The sequence below is a fragment of the Diospyros lotus genome, chromosome 5 (genome assembly GCF_014633365.1).
Source record: "Diospyros lotus cultivar Yz01 chromosome 5, ASM1463336v1, whole genome shotgun sequence".
Classification (NCBI taxonomy): Eukaryota; Viridiplantae; Streptophyta; class Magnoliopsida; order Ericales; family Ebenaceae; genus Diospyros; species Diospyros lotus.
Genome location: NC_068342.1, coordinates 37524121 through 37539288, shown reverse-complemented (window position 1 = coordinate 37539288; position 15168 = coordinate 37524121). Strand labels below are relative to the sequence as shown.

Here is a 15168-nt window from a genome sequence, read left to right as displayed (position 1 = left end):
AGCCACCATAGAAATCCTACAGCATAAAATTGATTTTGACGCTCAAGACGCAATCAAGAAATTAACATTGGAAAAAGTATCAACTACAGCGGCATAGATTAAACATGGAGAGGGGTGCAAATGAGCCAAGCCGTTCGAGCTTGGTTCGGTGTTTGATTCGATAAAAGCTCGTTCGAGTTCGTTCGTTAAGGTAAACGAGACACGCTTAAGTCTAACTTTGAAACTCGATTTATAAACGAGTTGAGTTTGAGTTCAGTAAAATTCAGCTCGTTAGCTCACGAGTTGGCTCAAATAGAGGCTCATGAGCTGGATCAATTATAGGCTCGTAAGTTATCTTGAATAGAGGTTCCCGAACTAACTCGCTTATAGGCTCGTGAGCACCTTGTTAGTTGATATTAATAAAAATTATTAATTTTTATGTTTTATATATAAGATAATATCATTGAAATTTTTTTGCCACATGAAACAAAACAAGGTATGTGATTCTTGGAAGCTTTTGATATGTTGGTATTTTGTAAATTGATATATGTGATTTGATATATAATTATGATTACTGATTAATATTATAATTTCAAATTGCAAGTTGATATTTGGAGTAGCTAATTTGAAGTTGAATTGAAAATATATTTGTTGTGGTGTAATTTTGATTATATTTGTATTTTAAAAATAACTACATAAGTAATTTGATTATATTTTTGTATAGTAAATGATATTATGCTTATTATGATTTGTGAAATTATTATGTCGATATCACATTTGTTGATTATCAGGTTTGGTTCATTTAGGTATATTTGTTGATTATCATATTGATATTTATTTTTATTGTAGATTAGTTCATTAGATTTTTTTTAAATAAAATTTTGATATATTTCAGTCCGAACTCAAGCTTAAGCCCAAGCTCAGGTTGGGGCTCGCTTGAGCTTGGCTCGTTAATCAAATTAACGAGCCAAGCCCGAGCTAAGCTTGAGCCAAGCTCGAGCTCAGGCTATGCTAATCGAGCTCAAGCTCAAGCCAAGCTTCAAGGCTTGACTCAAACTTGAGCTTGAGCTTGAGCTTGTGATAAAATTTGTCGAGCTAAGCAAAGCTCGACTCGACTCTACTCATTTGCACCCCTAAATATGGACATTTTTTTCTACATAGAGTAATCATTTTCTACATAAAGTAATCAACTATAGTAGCCAGAGTGGTGAAAGAGACGTCGGAGGACCGAGGTCAGTAGATGGAGGGGACGCCAGAGGACAACCCCTGTTGCAAGAGAGGATGTTGAAAATCTCAAAGACCGAGGAAGCGTCAAATCTTTGGATAGGTAGGTGAGTTCTTACTTCAATGCGGGTGGGGTGAGGTGAAGGAAGAAACTCAAATTTTTGGAGAGAGAGTATGAAGAATAAGATTTTGAGCAGGGATTCAAAAATTGGGCTGCTCATTAGATTCAAAATATCGTAATATTTTGATATCAAAATATTGTAATAAATTGAGGTTGTCAAGGGAGTTGTCTGTGTAGCATTATTCATATTTTTTTCTCTATAAATTACACGTGGCAATCTTGCAATAAGAAAATAATAAGTTATATTAAATTAATTAACTATTTTATATTTGTTTCACTAATTCTCATCACTTCTAGAAATCTTTGAGTTCAGGCAAAAAAGTCTCTTAATAATTAAAAAATAACAATAATTTTTTATGACTTTATAAGTTTAATTAAATTATTTTCTTCTCTTTATTAAAATTTTTAATATAATAAAATATCTTCACATTTTTCTCACTTCTCTTATCTTTGAGATTATCGTTCTTGCGCGATTCTCTGTCGCTCGTGTCCTAAATTTTGACAGAAAAGCTAAATCACAGATAGAGATTTTGTCCCATTACGCAGAACAAGGAATCGAGCTCACGACCTACTGGTGTGAATTCTAATTTATCTTGACTTGTACCTTGGGGGCAAAGTTTGACTAGTTTGTTAGATAGAAGTGGAGCCGATTAAACCGAAGAAACTTTAAAAAATTGAAGAAATCGATAGAAAATACACAAAACTAAAAAAAATGATATCATTTTATAAACATTAAAATAACATCGTTTTAAAGCTCGATTGGTTCAGTTATTTTGGTACTTCCAACTAAAAAATCAAAAATCAAACTTTTAAGAAAAATTAACCTAAAGAAAGCAATAAAAAATTCAAACCAAATCAACAAATTCAACTGATTTGCTTCAGTTAATTCAAATAAATTCAACTTTCACCCTCTTCTAGTTACCAAGACAAACTACTTTTTCACTTCCTTCCACGTTTATCTTCCTTCTTCGTCTCCCATAAGACTACCGGTGAACTTGGTTTCATTTCAGCAACGATTGGATAAAATACAATTTTGCTTTTAAACACACAACTACTTCTTAAAAAAGAAAAAAAAAAAAAAAAAAAAAGCAACTTTAGTAAGACCCACTGATAAGTTATCTACTTTTATAATTATTATTATTATTATCTATTTACATTAATTGGTAAACTCATCGGGTAAACAAATCCAGTGAGGTGTCCCCCATATGTAATGTAACCTTTTTAATATTAAAAAATATATAAAGTTATTTTCCTTTCTTCTCGTTTTCTCTCATTCCTGACAAAAGCCGACGAAGATGTCCGACTCTTTTCCAACAATAGCAACAACATTAGCGGTAATCTATTTTTTCTTCGAAGAACTCAATCGAAATTGAGCCCATTTGAAATTGAATTCGACGGGTATTTATTGATTATTTTCTCTTTTTAAACTTAAATGACAGAAAATATGAGAAGGATTGAAAAATAAAATGATCATTTTATCCTTTTAATATTATTATTTTCAAAATTAAGCAAACAAAAAGGGGAAATTAATTAAGAAAAAAATTAATTTTGATGATGTATAGCTTAGGCAAGCAATTCAATCACTATGCAAACATTAAAATGGTTGCAATTAGTTGAGTTTGTGGGCGTTCATTTCTGAAAAGTAAGAAAAAAAAGGAGGGGACGGGGGGGCGCACTTGAAAGAATAGGTGTCTCAAAGTGTATGCTAATGGGGTACCACTTAATAACCTTGGAATACTGGCGGCGGCGGCGATGAGTACTCCGCCCCCAAGTGTGGTGGCAGGTGGACATCCTCGAAAGTAGGCGGCGGCGGTGGAGAGAACACTGGAGGAGGAGGAGGAGGAGATGGAGTTGGTGGTGGTGGTGGTGGTGGTGGAGACAGGGTTGGTGGCGGAGGTGGTGGAGGTTGTGTTGGTGGCGGGGGAGAAGGCACTGGAGGCGGAGGCGAGAACGCGGGTGGTGGCGGAGATTGCATTGGTGGCGGCGGCGGGGAGTGAACTGGTGGCGGCGGAGATTGCACTGGTGGGGGCGGGGAGTGACCTGGAGGCGGCGGGGATTGCGCCGGTGGGGGCGGGGAGGAAACTGGAGGCGGCGGGGATTGCGCCGGTGGTGGAGGTGAGGAAACTGGAGGCGGCGGGGATTGCGCCGGCGGGGGAGGTGAGGAAACTGGAGGCGGCGGGGATTGCGCCGGCGGTGGAGGTGGGGAAACTGGTGGTGTGGGTGTTGGTGGCTTGGGGGTGGAAGGTGGAGGACTCGTCCTCCTCGTTGGCGGCGGCGACTGTGACTTCGAAGGAGGATCAGGGCTGGGCTCGTCGCCATTCTCTCCGCATTGCTTGCTACAATCCACCGGCTGGGTCGCCTCCAACGAACAGACGTCGCCGGACCTCTGCGACGGCCTGCCTTCCAAGCAATTTTCCTGGTCGGTCAACACGAACTTCCTCTCCTGCCTGTAGCATGATGCACCCAAATTGTTGAAATAGTTACCGGAGACGTTGAGATTGGCCAAACTCGGCATGTTGCAGATGCTATCGGGAATATCGCCTCTCAGCTTGTTATTTCTGATATTCAAAACTGTAGCATTCTTCAGGCCACTCAACGCCATTGGCAACACGCCGGTGAACTTGTTGTCTTCAACATCAAACACCGTGATGTGGCTCATCTGCCCGATCTCCTCCGGCAGGCAGCCGCCCAAATCGTTGTGGGAGAAGAGAACCTCCTCCAGATTCGGCATGTGGCCGATGGTCTTCGGAATGCACCCGGTGAACTTGTTGTGGGAGAACAACACGACGGAAACCGGAGAATTGCCGAGGGTGTCGGGGATGGTGGACGTGAAGCGGTTGTTGTTCAAGAAAATGGCGTCGAGGGTTGGCTTAAGGAAGAGCTCCGGCGGGATTGGGCCTTCAAATTCATTGTACCTGAGATCAAGATAGACCAAGTGCTGGAACATCAGAACAGACTCCGGGAACGGCCCGACGAAACGGTTGTTGCTAACGTCAAATTCCATCATGCGGTGAATCTTCCGGACCCCCGGAGGAATGATCCCACAGAACCTGTTGTTGCTAAGGTGTAAGACCGCAAGGTCGGTGAAAAGCTCGATCTCGTCGGGGAGATGGCCGGAGATATCCTCCTCGTTGAAATCGATCACGGCGACGACCCTAATGGACGGATCATCCTTCGCCGGAAAACAGTACACGCCGGTGTAGTCACAGACGTTGGGGCCAACCCAATTCTTAGTAACCTTGTTTGGGTCGGAATAGATGGCTTTCTTCCACGCCTGAAAAGCCTTGTAGGAATCCTTGAGCCGGGAATTCTCGAAGGTGAGGCCAGAATGTTCGTCGTCGGAGGAGGAAGAGGTGGCGACGGAGAGGAAAGAGAAGAGGGAGAGAGAGAGGTAGAAGAAGAAGAAGAAGAAGGAATGGCCAGAGGCCTTCATAGTTGGAGAGGGATCAGCCATTGCCATTACCAGAACGAACACCTTGGAAAGCCCAAGGCTGTAAATAGTTAGTAGCCATTGAAGGGAAGCGGAGGCCGTTATATGGACATGGCTTTGATTTGGAGAACGCACCGTGATTCATGGAGCTCATCGAAAACCACCTAAAATGGGGGGGCTTGGCTCCGATTATGGTTCAGAATGCTTATATTAGAATGAAATGGCAAGACCATGACCAGGTCTTCCTACCGATATGATGATTACAACATTTTCATGCAAAAAATACTATAAAAAAAAAACACATAATGTAACAACAAACAATTTAAGAAATCTTCTCATCTTTTAATACATAGAGATACGATATCAATGGGCCATATATACTAATTCTGTACAGTCATGGCAGTTTATGCATCGAGTTCAAATTTCACATTAACATTCAAAACACTAAAATGGTTTCAAAACCCAAACTTGTAACTTTCCTGCCACAGAACCACACTGTCCAGAAGACACTGTGTCTGGAAGGTTTTATGTCAATAACAAGTTTTACACAATCGCCGTCCAGTTCTCTGATCACCACACAATTCAAAACATCTATCGAACACAGAAGATCAGAACAAAATCCCATATATAACAATATTAACATAACAATCAATGGGGATGTGTATGTATAGATTAATCTGTTTCATGGTCAGGAGCAGGAGAGTACCAAGCAGGGAACTTTCCTTTGGTTCTGAGCAGCCTGGTGAAGGGCGAATCTGGCATTCGAGCTTTCTCCTCTTCTTCGAGCTCTTCTGCCGATTTTGGCAGCCCGTCCGGCACATGGAAGTGTCGCTCTGCCGTCGCCTCTCCGTTGGGCGTCTTGATGGATCCGTTGCTTTCCTTCTTCCTCTGGTGAATTGCTGCGATTCCATGCAGGCAGCCCACCAGAGATTTTACACCGCCCGTTTGAATGATCAGCTTCTCCACCTCATCTTTTGGAAACTGCTTCTGAAAAATAGGTGCAAATTGTAAAATTCAGTTAGGCTAGTGCAAATTTTGCAAGAAAGTATAGGACCCAGATGAAAATTTCACCAAAAAAAAAAAATAGAGAAAAGCGTCTGTAAGCCTTGCAAATCCAAGGAATTTTAGGTACCAAAGAGTGAACTAGAAGGAAAAAATCTGTAAAAAAACAAATCACATAGGATTCAGGGATGCAAATGGCCCCTGTTTTGGAGCAATCTCAAGCCAGCAAGTAGACTCTGTTCCTATGGGATATGCAGACAGAAAAGGCAAACCAAACAGAAGATTGAAACAGAAAATCGCAAGAAAACGCAACAGAAAACAAAAATGAACAAAAAGAGTAGATAGGAGGCATAAATGAACAAACTCACTTCAAGATCTTTAAGTTCGAAGTAGGCTCTCCAGCAGCCATACGAAGCGTCTCCCTCAAGCGTCGAACAGTAATCTGAACACCGCACCAGAAACAAAACCGTATTACGATCAATCTGTGCATATCTAGAAGGCGATAAACATAACAAGAAAAGAAGAACGAGCCTGCGAGCTGGCTTTCGGTTTTCTGGATCAACGGAGGCTCCTTCACGGCTCTGTCGAGCTTGGTTCGGCTGAACGGCTCGAGCTTCGGTATGTACGCATTGCTTCTCGACGAGCAGCAGATCGCCGACCTCGGACTGTAAAGGAAAAGATCGCCGGGCACGGATCTTATCATCTTCTCCGGGAACTCTGCCGGACTGTGATTAGCGAATGGTGACTATAGAGCAAGGATATTCAGAGATGTATACAAAAAAGAGCGAAGCGGATGATACTGGTTACAATTACAACGGATAAGGATGAGATATTTTATTATTAAGGAAAGGATATTATCGGAGAGAGTCTAGAGTGACAGAGACGGTGATATGAAGGAGTGACGGCGAGATCGTAGAGAGCCGAGAGGGACGATGACTCGCCTTGTGGGTCGTTGATAAGGAGATGAATTGGACGGTGAGCGAGAGATTTATTAAAGGCAAAACGCGGCGAAGGGATTGGGCTGGAAGCCTTGCCTTGGGCAGCTTGCAGAATCCAAGGGGCGCTTAAACTGGTTACCGTTAGATCAGAATAATAATAAAATTACAAGTTAGAAGCGGTAACATTGAATCATTGGCTGTGGGCCCCTGTGGGTGCAGTCGCGCCCGCAGTTTTGGCTTCTGGGTTTTCTTTCCTGTTGGTTGCGTATTATGCGCCAGCCATCCCCTAATTGGCCATCCACTGGGCGCATGGCTCAGTACCGATCTTACACGTTGATTGTCTTGCCAAATATTTATAAAGGCTACCCCTCCCAAAAAAAAAAAAAAAAATTAGAATATCAAAAAAAAAAATGTTTATACATATAAAATGAATATGAATAATTTTGATAAAAATGTTGTGTTGTTTGTGTTGGTCGATAATTATATTGCTCGATGTATATTAGTAGGGGATAATTGGGTTCCATCCCCTTTTATTGACCCGATACAGACAACATAAACATAACATTTTTAATAATTTTAAATATGAAATATGTGTAGGTACTTAGCTTAGTTTTGAGTACATAATGTAAGTTATTATTTTTTAAGATTACTTATGAAAATAAATCCTTATATAGTAATATGTAGATTATTGAAATGTTCAGATATAAAGTAATCTTGTTATTGATGGTGGGAATTTCATATAATTATACCATCGATGTTTAGTGATATAGTCTCAATAGGGATCAAAAAATATTTTGATCCCTATTGAGATATGACCAAAAGACTACATTGTAGATATGAATCAAAAAATATTTTGTTTTTCCAAAAACTAGGATATGTTACCCAATTTTTGGCATAAAAATCATTGAAAAATGACTTTTTTTTTAACAATTAGTTATGATTTTTCTTGTCTAAATGGTCTAAATCAAAACACTACTATGAATTATTATATTTTAGTGATTTTTTGGGAGTCGTATATAGCGTTTTAAATTACAATAAAATTTTAGGTGCGGGAAAATGAAGTCTAGTTTCTACCAAATTGGATTTCACAATTTGTTCACTTTTTGTGAAAAAAAAGATATTGGCGATCTAATAATTACAATGTAGTCTTTTGGTCAAACTAGCTAGTTTTGAGTCAAATTTGTAATGGTCAAACTTTAATAAAATTAAATGAGTTTGGAATATGTTGTAGTCCATTAAGTGAGCTTTTCAATGTGTTAGGTTGGCACAAAAGATCACCTCACATCCAAACGAGGGGATAAATGGAGTATTTTTAAAAAAATAACTTGTCCCGAAGAAATTTAACTTGAAAACAATTTTAGTGAATTAAATGAACAAATATGAAATTGAATGTGAGAAAATATAAATAAAACAAAGAAAGCAAGAAAAGTAGGTATAAGCAATTTATAGTGGTTTGGTTTTAACTTAGTTTGTTTCACTACTTTAGTTCCTTATTAAAGATATTAAAACATTTACTAAAATCTCTTACTTGAAATTAAGTATATAACATCCTATATCGAGTGATAGGAAGAATCGAAACAATTTAGCCTAATGGGTCTACACGAACTTCTCAAGGGGTCATTCATGCTTGAGCTTTCCCAGCTCAAGTACGCTTAATTAGGGAGTTCTTTGCTTATATTTAGTCTAAAAAGTATCCAGCTAGTATTATTTTCTTCCTTACTTATCCACGATATATACTATCTTTCTCTAGACTCTTGGGGTATTACATTCTCCCCCCTTGAACACATGACGTCCTCGTCATGCGACCTTATAACTGATTTAGATCTTCTCCCCCCTTTGCATGGCCGATGTGGGATTCGCCTAAGGTGCCTACACGCACCCCTCCTTAGAGACTCAGTGTCCTCGCTGAGGTTTGCCCCACCACTGCGCTCAGAAGCTTGGGAGTTGGCTCTAATACCACCTGTTACATCCCACATCGAATGATGGGAAGACTTGGAACAACTTACCCTGATGGGCTTATAAGAACTTCTCAAGGGGTCACCCATTCTTGAGTTTCCCTAGGTCAAGCACGCTTAACCCTGGAGTTCTTTACCTACATTTAGCCCAAAAGATATCCAGCTGGTATTATTTCATTCCTTACTTATCCTCGATATATACTACCATTCTCTAGGCTCTCAAAGTATTACATTCTCCCCACTTGAGCACATGACATCCTCGTCATGCGACCTTACAACCGGTCCTAGATCTCCCCCATTTGCATGGTCGATGTGAGATTTGCCTAAGGTGCCTACACGCACCCCCCTTAGGGACTCAGCATCCTCACCGAGGTTTTCCCCACCGCCGCCCTCAAAGGCTCGGAGGTCGGCTCTGATACCATCTGTAACATCCCATATCGAGCGATAGGAAGGACCAAAACAACTTACCCTAATGGGTCTACACGAACTTCCTAGGGGGTCACCAATTCTTGAGCTTCCCTAGCTCAAGCATGTTTAACCTGTGAGTTCTTTGCATACATTCAGCTCAAAAGATATTCAGTTGGTATTGTTTTCTTCCTTACTTATCCTCGATATATACTACCATTCTTTAGACTCTTAGGGTATTATAAAGTAGACCCTGTAGCACTTATTATAAATTACAAACCCTCTTACCCAACAAATGCTAGGCTTTTTAGCTCTCAAGTTAGGAAATTACAAGATGATGACAATAGAGACTTCATTTCTCAAATAAAATTTACTAAGGCTAAAATATAATGATACAATTCAAGAATATAACATTTGAAAAAAAAAAATTAAAACGCTAAAGCACTTTGAGGATAGTGTTTTAAAACGCGACCTAGGCGGTCGTCGAGGCGTTAGCTGACTCATAGTCGTTGCAATTAAGTGCAAATCGGCACCCCTAGGCACTAGCCCCGATTAATCGGGCCCAATCGACACCTAGCTGCTTGGGTCACGCGCCGCCTAGATCGGTATTTCCTCTTTCCCTTTCAGTATTTCCTCTTTCCTTCGCTCTTTCTCTCTCGTTGCACATTGCCTAGGTTGTCTCTCATAGACTTGGTGTTGTTGCTGATCTCATCATTTCTCTCTCTCCCGTCGTCGCCTCCAATTATTTCTTCATTGTTCTTTCCTTGTTGGTTCTCGCTTTTCTTCCTCTGATATGTATGACCATCATTTGGGTTTGTAGTTTTTTGTGCTACTGATGTTAGTAATGCAAAAGGATGGATCATTGATGGAGGAGATAACGAAAAAGTTGAGCCTAGTATAGGGATCACTTAGGAAGTGATTGGTAAAGTATCTAGAGTAGACAAGATGCTTCAACCTCGTAGAAATTCTAGGGTGCGAAAACTTCATGAAGATGATTTTCAATCAGAAGAAGAAGAAGATGAACAAGAAATCAATAAATTTGATTTTGAGTCCAATGAAAATCGTGTGTTGAAAGAATATGAAGAGGAAGAAGTCCAATTAGATAGTTAGATTATTTGAATATGGTTTATGTTGCATTATAGTTGTTTTTGCCTTCTTGAATCAAGAATTAATATAACAGTTTGTTTTCTTAGACTAAATTTCATTATTTCATTTGTCTTTCTAACTTTAATTTATTTGAAAATAACATCAAAAAGTAAAAAAAGAAAAAAAAAATATTTTTTCTAGTCCTTGCCTATGCGCTAGGCCTTAGTCTAGTGCCCGATTAGTGCCTAACGTGTTTTAGAACACTGTTTGAGAATGATTTGAATATCTATTTGAATGCAAAAGTTCTCTTGTTCCTTTAGTGTTGATATTGATCTATATCTATAGTTTTCTCCCATGCTTGAATTAAATGAGCCATTGTAGTAGTCGTTTGATGCATTTAATGATCTACAAAATTAGCCATTAAAATGATCTATGATGAAAACAGTCGACAAGTTTATAAAAACTATCAATCAGTTAGTGTAAAACCTAAGTAACAATTAACATGTGAGAAAAAAACATTTGACAAGGACAAAAACGATCATTCAATTTTTATGTAATGGTTGTCGATCAGGGTTGGCCGAAGGCTTACATAAAACTGGTCAATAGGCTTGGAAAATCGATCGACACCACAAGGGCAAACGATTGACTGATTTATGTAAAATGGTTGACAGTTTGTTATTCAAATTTAAAAAAATAGTTTTGATATTTAAATGCTATATGACCAATTTTGATGAATCAACTACAAAATTTCTTTTGATAATAAAAACTTGGTTTTCTAAATGCCACGGAGGATATTAAAAATTTATTTGACATTGGATAATTTTTAGTATAGTGCTTAATTATAGTAATTAAAATAATTTAATCGTGCCTATAAAAAATTATTTTATAAAAGTTGAATCCATGATATTTAATTAATCAAACTAAGTTTTTCATCTCAAAACAATATTAAAAAGCAAAACAACACAATGGTACGGCATGAAAATTGTGAAGATTGGGTTAGTCAAATATCCGAATAGGCGCGTCACAACAAAACGCAATTATAAATAGTTAATTTTATATAATTTTTTAAGGAACAAATCATATATTTTGTTGATATTTTTACACAATATTATCTTCTATTATAAATTTATATAAAACTATTTATGAATTTTATACTTATTACCTCAATTTATAAAAATTATTTATTAAACGCATTACATTACACTTCCCAAGTAATATAATATATGATATTATATATTTAAGATATTTTATGTTGTGCCCAGTTCATAAGGTCAGGGGAGGAGAACGGAAATTATATAATTAAATGGTTCAAACAGTACCATGCCTAAGCAAAAGGACGCATAGAATAATAATAATAATAATATTATTATTATTATTATTTTAATTTACTCTAAGTTTCACTCGATTAATTCTTAGGGATAAGTAACTTTCTCTCAAAGTGTGGATGCACTAGGTTCGTCCTACATTGATCACCCAGAGGACAATTGGGAGGTTCATAAGTGCGGTAGGGCTTCTAGCCATTAAAAGGCGAGAGCTAAGAACTGACCCGTAACTGTGGGTCCCATGATGATGACACAATGTGTGTAATACCCCAAGAGTCTAGAAAATGATAGTATACATCGACTTTTTTTAGCTGAATATAGGCAAATGACTTTAGGATTAAGCGTGCTTGACCTGGAGAAATTCAAGGATGTGTGACTCTTCTAGGAAGTTCGCGTAGGCTCGTTAGGATAAGTTATCCCGGTCATTCCTATCTTTCGATGTGGGGTGTAACAAAAATGTGTGTCAACATTTGACGCCGTCTGTGAGAAACCCCCTAATAATCTCTACAACCCCCGATAAGGGAAGGGCTGATAGAGCCCCACCACACCTGTCGGGGGGGATGGTGTGGATGCACCGGGTTCGTCCCACATCGATCGCCCAAAGGGCGACTGAGGGGTTCATAAGTGCGATGTGGCTCTTGACCGTTGAAGGGTGAGAGCTAATAACTGATCCGTAGTTGTGGGCCTATGACGATGACACGATGTGTGTAATATCTCAAGAGTCCAGAGAATGGTAGTATACATTGATGATAAGTGATGAAGAAAACAACACTAACTATATATTTTTTGAGTTGAATGTAGGCAAAGAACTCTAGAGTTAAGCGTGCTTGACTTGGAAAAATCTAAAGATGAGTGACCCTTCTGGAAAGTTTACGTAGGCCCATCAAGGTAAATTGTCCAAGTCCTTCCTATCGTTAGATGCGGGGTGTTACAAAAATGTATGTCAACACTTTCTGAGTAAATTTGAATACGAATATAATTTATACACATTTAAAACTGGACATTTAGTGTAATTTAAACAAAATCTGTCTTCTAACCTTACTGTTAGTTAAATATTATTTTTTAATAATAATTATATTTTTAAGATTATCATTTATATATATATTATAACAAAACAGTCGTCAAAATTTTTTCCATCCATTTCCAATTACTATTTTGATATTTTATTATATTTTTTAATTTTTTTTACTTACCCCAAATGAAATTTTTATAAGTCATTAATTAAGTCTAGATTTGTGAAAAATATTTAGTTTTTGGAACACGTAAATGGTTTTTTTTATGATTGAATAGTGTTTGGAGAATGTGTAAATATGTTGGTATATGAAGAGATAAGATGTAATCCATATTATTAATTTTTAAATATTAACATAAAATTTTAATTGAAATAAATTACAGAAAAATGAGATTTTTTTAAATCGGGAGAAATCTTAAGATATCAAGTAATACCGTCAAATACTAACTGCCAAGTAAATTTTTTATTTTATTTTAATTTTATATATAGTCTAATTAATTTAAATTTATTTTTTTTATAATTTTAAATGTTATAATTTTATATATAACTTAAATGTTATAATTTTATTTTTTAACTTTATTTTTTTATTGTTTTCTTTAAAATGTGACATGTCTTAAATGTGATAATTGATTGCTAGAGGGAATATGTAAAGTCATGTATGGATAATCAATTTTAAAATTTTGATTATTATTATTTAAATTATTTTTATTTTATATATAGTTTAATTATTTTAAATTTATTTTTTATAATTTTAAATGTTATAATTTTATATATAACTTAAATGTTATAATTTTATTTTTTAACTTTATTTTTATTTGTTGTTTTCTTAAAAATGTGACATGTTTTAAATGTAGTAATTGATTGTTAGGAGAAATATGTAAAGTCATGTATAATTAATTTTGAAATTTTGATTATTATTATTTATATAATTAATTAATTATTTAAATTATCTTTATTTTATGTAGTTTAATTAATTTAAATTTATTTTTATAATTTTAAATGTTATAATTTTATATATAACTTAAATATTATAATTTTATTTTTTAACTTTATTTTTTTTATTACTTTCTTAAAAATTTGATCTGTCTTAAATATGGTAATTGATTGTCAAGAGAAATATGTAAAGTCATATATGGATAATCAATTTTGAAAATTTGATTATTATCATTTATATAATTAATTGATTATTTAAATTATTCTTATTTTATATATAGTTTAATTAATTTAAATTTATTTTTTTATAATTTTATATATAATTTAAATATTATAATTTTACTTTTAACTTTATTTTTTTTATTACTTTCTTAAAATTTGACCTATCTTAAATGTGGTAATTGATTGTCAGGAGAAATATGTAAAGTCATGGATAATCAATTTTGAAAATTTGATTATTACCATTTACATAATTAATTGATTATTTAAATTATCTTTATTTTATATATAGTTTAATTAATTTAAATTTATTTTCTTATAATTTTAAATATAACTTAAATGTTATAATTTTTTTTTTAACTTTTTTTTTTACTTTTTTAAAAATTTGACCTATCTTAAATGTGGTAATTAATTATTAGGAGAAATATTAAAGTCATGTATGGATAATCAATTTTGAAAATTTGATTATTATTATTTATATAATTAATTGATTATTTAAATTATCTTTATTTTACATACAATTTAATTAATTTAAATTTATTTTTTATAATTTTAAATGTCATAATTTTATTTTTCAACTTAATTGATTATTATCATTTATTTAATTCTCCTTTTTCCCATTGGTCTACTCTGAAGATGTGCTATATGTTGGATTTGGGGAAATTAAATTTGTGTTTTGAAAATTATGTTAAGTAAGATTCGGATTGTGTGGCAAAGCGTGGGAAAAAAATGAAACTTAATGGTGACATGTGATTTGATAAATTGAGAGAAATTGGAGAATTTGAAAAAAGAAAAATTAATAAAAAAAATAAATATCTCTCTCTTCTTCCTCTTCATTCCCATTCAACACTTCCATTTCTTTTCTTCTCCTTTCTCAATTTTTCTTCTTAAATTTTCTCTTCTTCTTTACTTTTATTTAGTAAATTTTAATCATATTTTTTTATTTAGTTTGCTCTTCTGGTGTAACATAGCACCACTATTATGTTAAGTCAGTGATATGAATGTAACTAGGAAAAATTAGGCCTTAAGGGTTCGTATGGTACACACATATGAGACGAATACACGTAAAAATTAAAAAAAAAAGTCTACCCTTGAATGCATATTTTAGAATAAAGAGGTTGATTATCGTTTATTCTTTTTTTTTTTCTTGTTATTGTGTAATTTTTGTATTTTTTTACGCATTGCTTATTGTATTACATGCTAATTTAGGTTTATTTTTTACATGATTTTGGGATAGAGTTATGTGCTTTTTATTGTTCGTCTACCCTTGAATGTATATAAGGAAATCTTTCAAAATTTGTAATCATTTTATTGTATTCTCATGATTGTAACATGATTATTTTGTTTATTTTTTACTTCTTTATTGTGATTTTTATTTATTGTAACTACTAAGTTATACAACTTTCGCTTTAATGATTTTTTTTTTTTAAGATATCCATGCATCGCATGGGTGATCCACTAGTACTAATATAAATTTTAATATTTTATATAAAATTTTAAGTACTATAATGGAGCAATAATAATATATCATTAAATGCATAT

At 35.1% G+C, this 15168-nt stretch overlaps 2 protein-coding genes across 2 annotated transcripts; both read right to left on the bottom strand.

Annotated features, from left to right (window-relative positions):
* Positions 1-2408: 2408 nt before the first annotated feature.
* On the bottom strand, positions 2409-5063 carry LOC127802836 (pollen-specific leucine-rich repeat extensin-like protein 3). The gene has a single exon (XM_052338885.1). It carries the CDS (start codon positions 4782-4784, stop codon positions 3045-3047), a length of 1740 nt encoding a protein of 579 aa, XP_052194845.1. The 5' UTR covers positions 4785-5063; the 3' UTR covers positions 2409-3044.
* A 141-nt stretch (positions 5064-5204) lies between these two features.
* On the bottom strand, positions 5205-6659 carry LOC127802837 (CCG-binding protein 1-like). The gene is made up of 3 exons (XM_052338887.1): positions 6288-6659; positions 6125-6198; positions 5205-5741 (listed from the first exon to the last, which is right to left on the bottom strand). The coding sequence occupies exons 1-3, from the start codon at positions 6457-6459 to the stop codon at positions 5427-5429; spliced, it is 561 nt and encodes a 186-aa protein (XP_052194847.1). The 5' UTR covers positions 6460-6659; the 3' UTR covers positions 5205-5426.
* Positions 6660-15168: the final 8509 nt, after the last annotated feature.

Bases quoted from the DNA above. Each gene is read 5' to 3' on its own strand.
- LOC127802836 (XM_052338885.1), bottom strand. From the start codon at position 4,784: ATGGCAATGGCTGATCCCTCTCCAACTATGAAGGCCTCTGGCCATTCC.
- LOC127802837 (XM_052338887.1), bottom strand. From the start codon at position 6,459: ATGATAAGATCCGTGCCCGGCGATCTTTTCCTTTACAGTCCGAGGTCG. The intron at 6,199-6,287 runs GCTCGTTCTTCT...TGCGGTGTTCAG, and splicing joins AACCGAAAGCCAGCTCGCAG to ATTACTGTTCGACGCTTGAG. The intron at 5,742-6,124 runs GTGAGTTTGTTC...CCTATTTTTCAG, and splicing joins TCGAACTTAAAGATCTTGAA to AAGCAGTTTCCAAAAGATGA.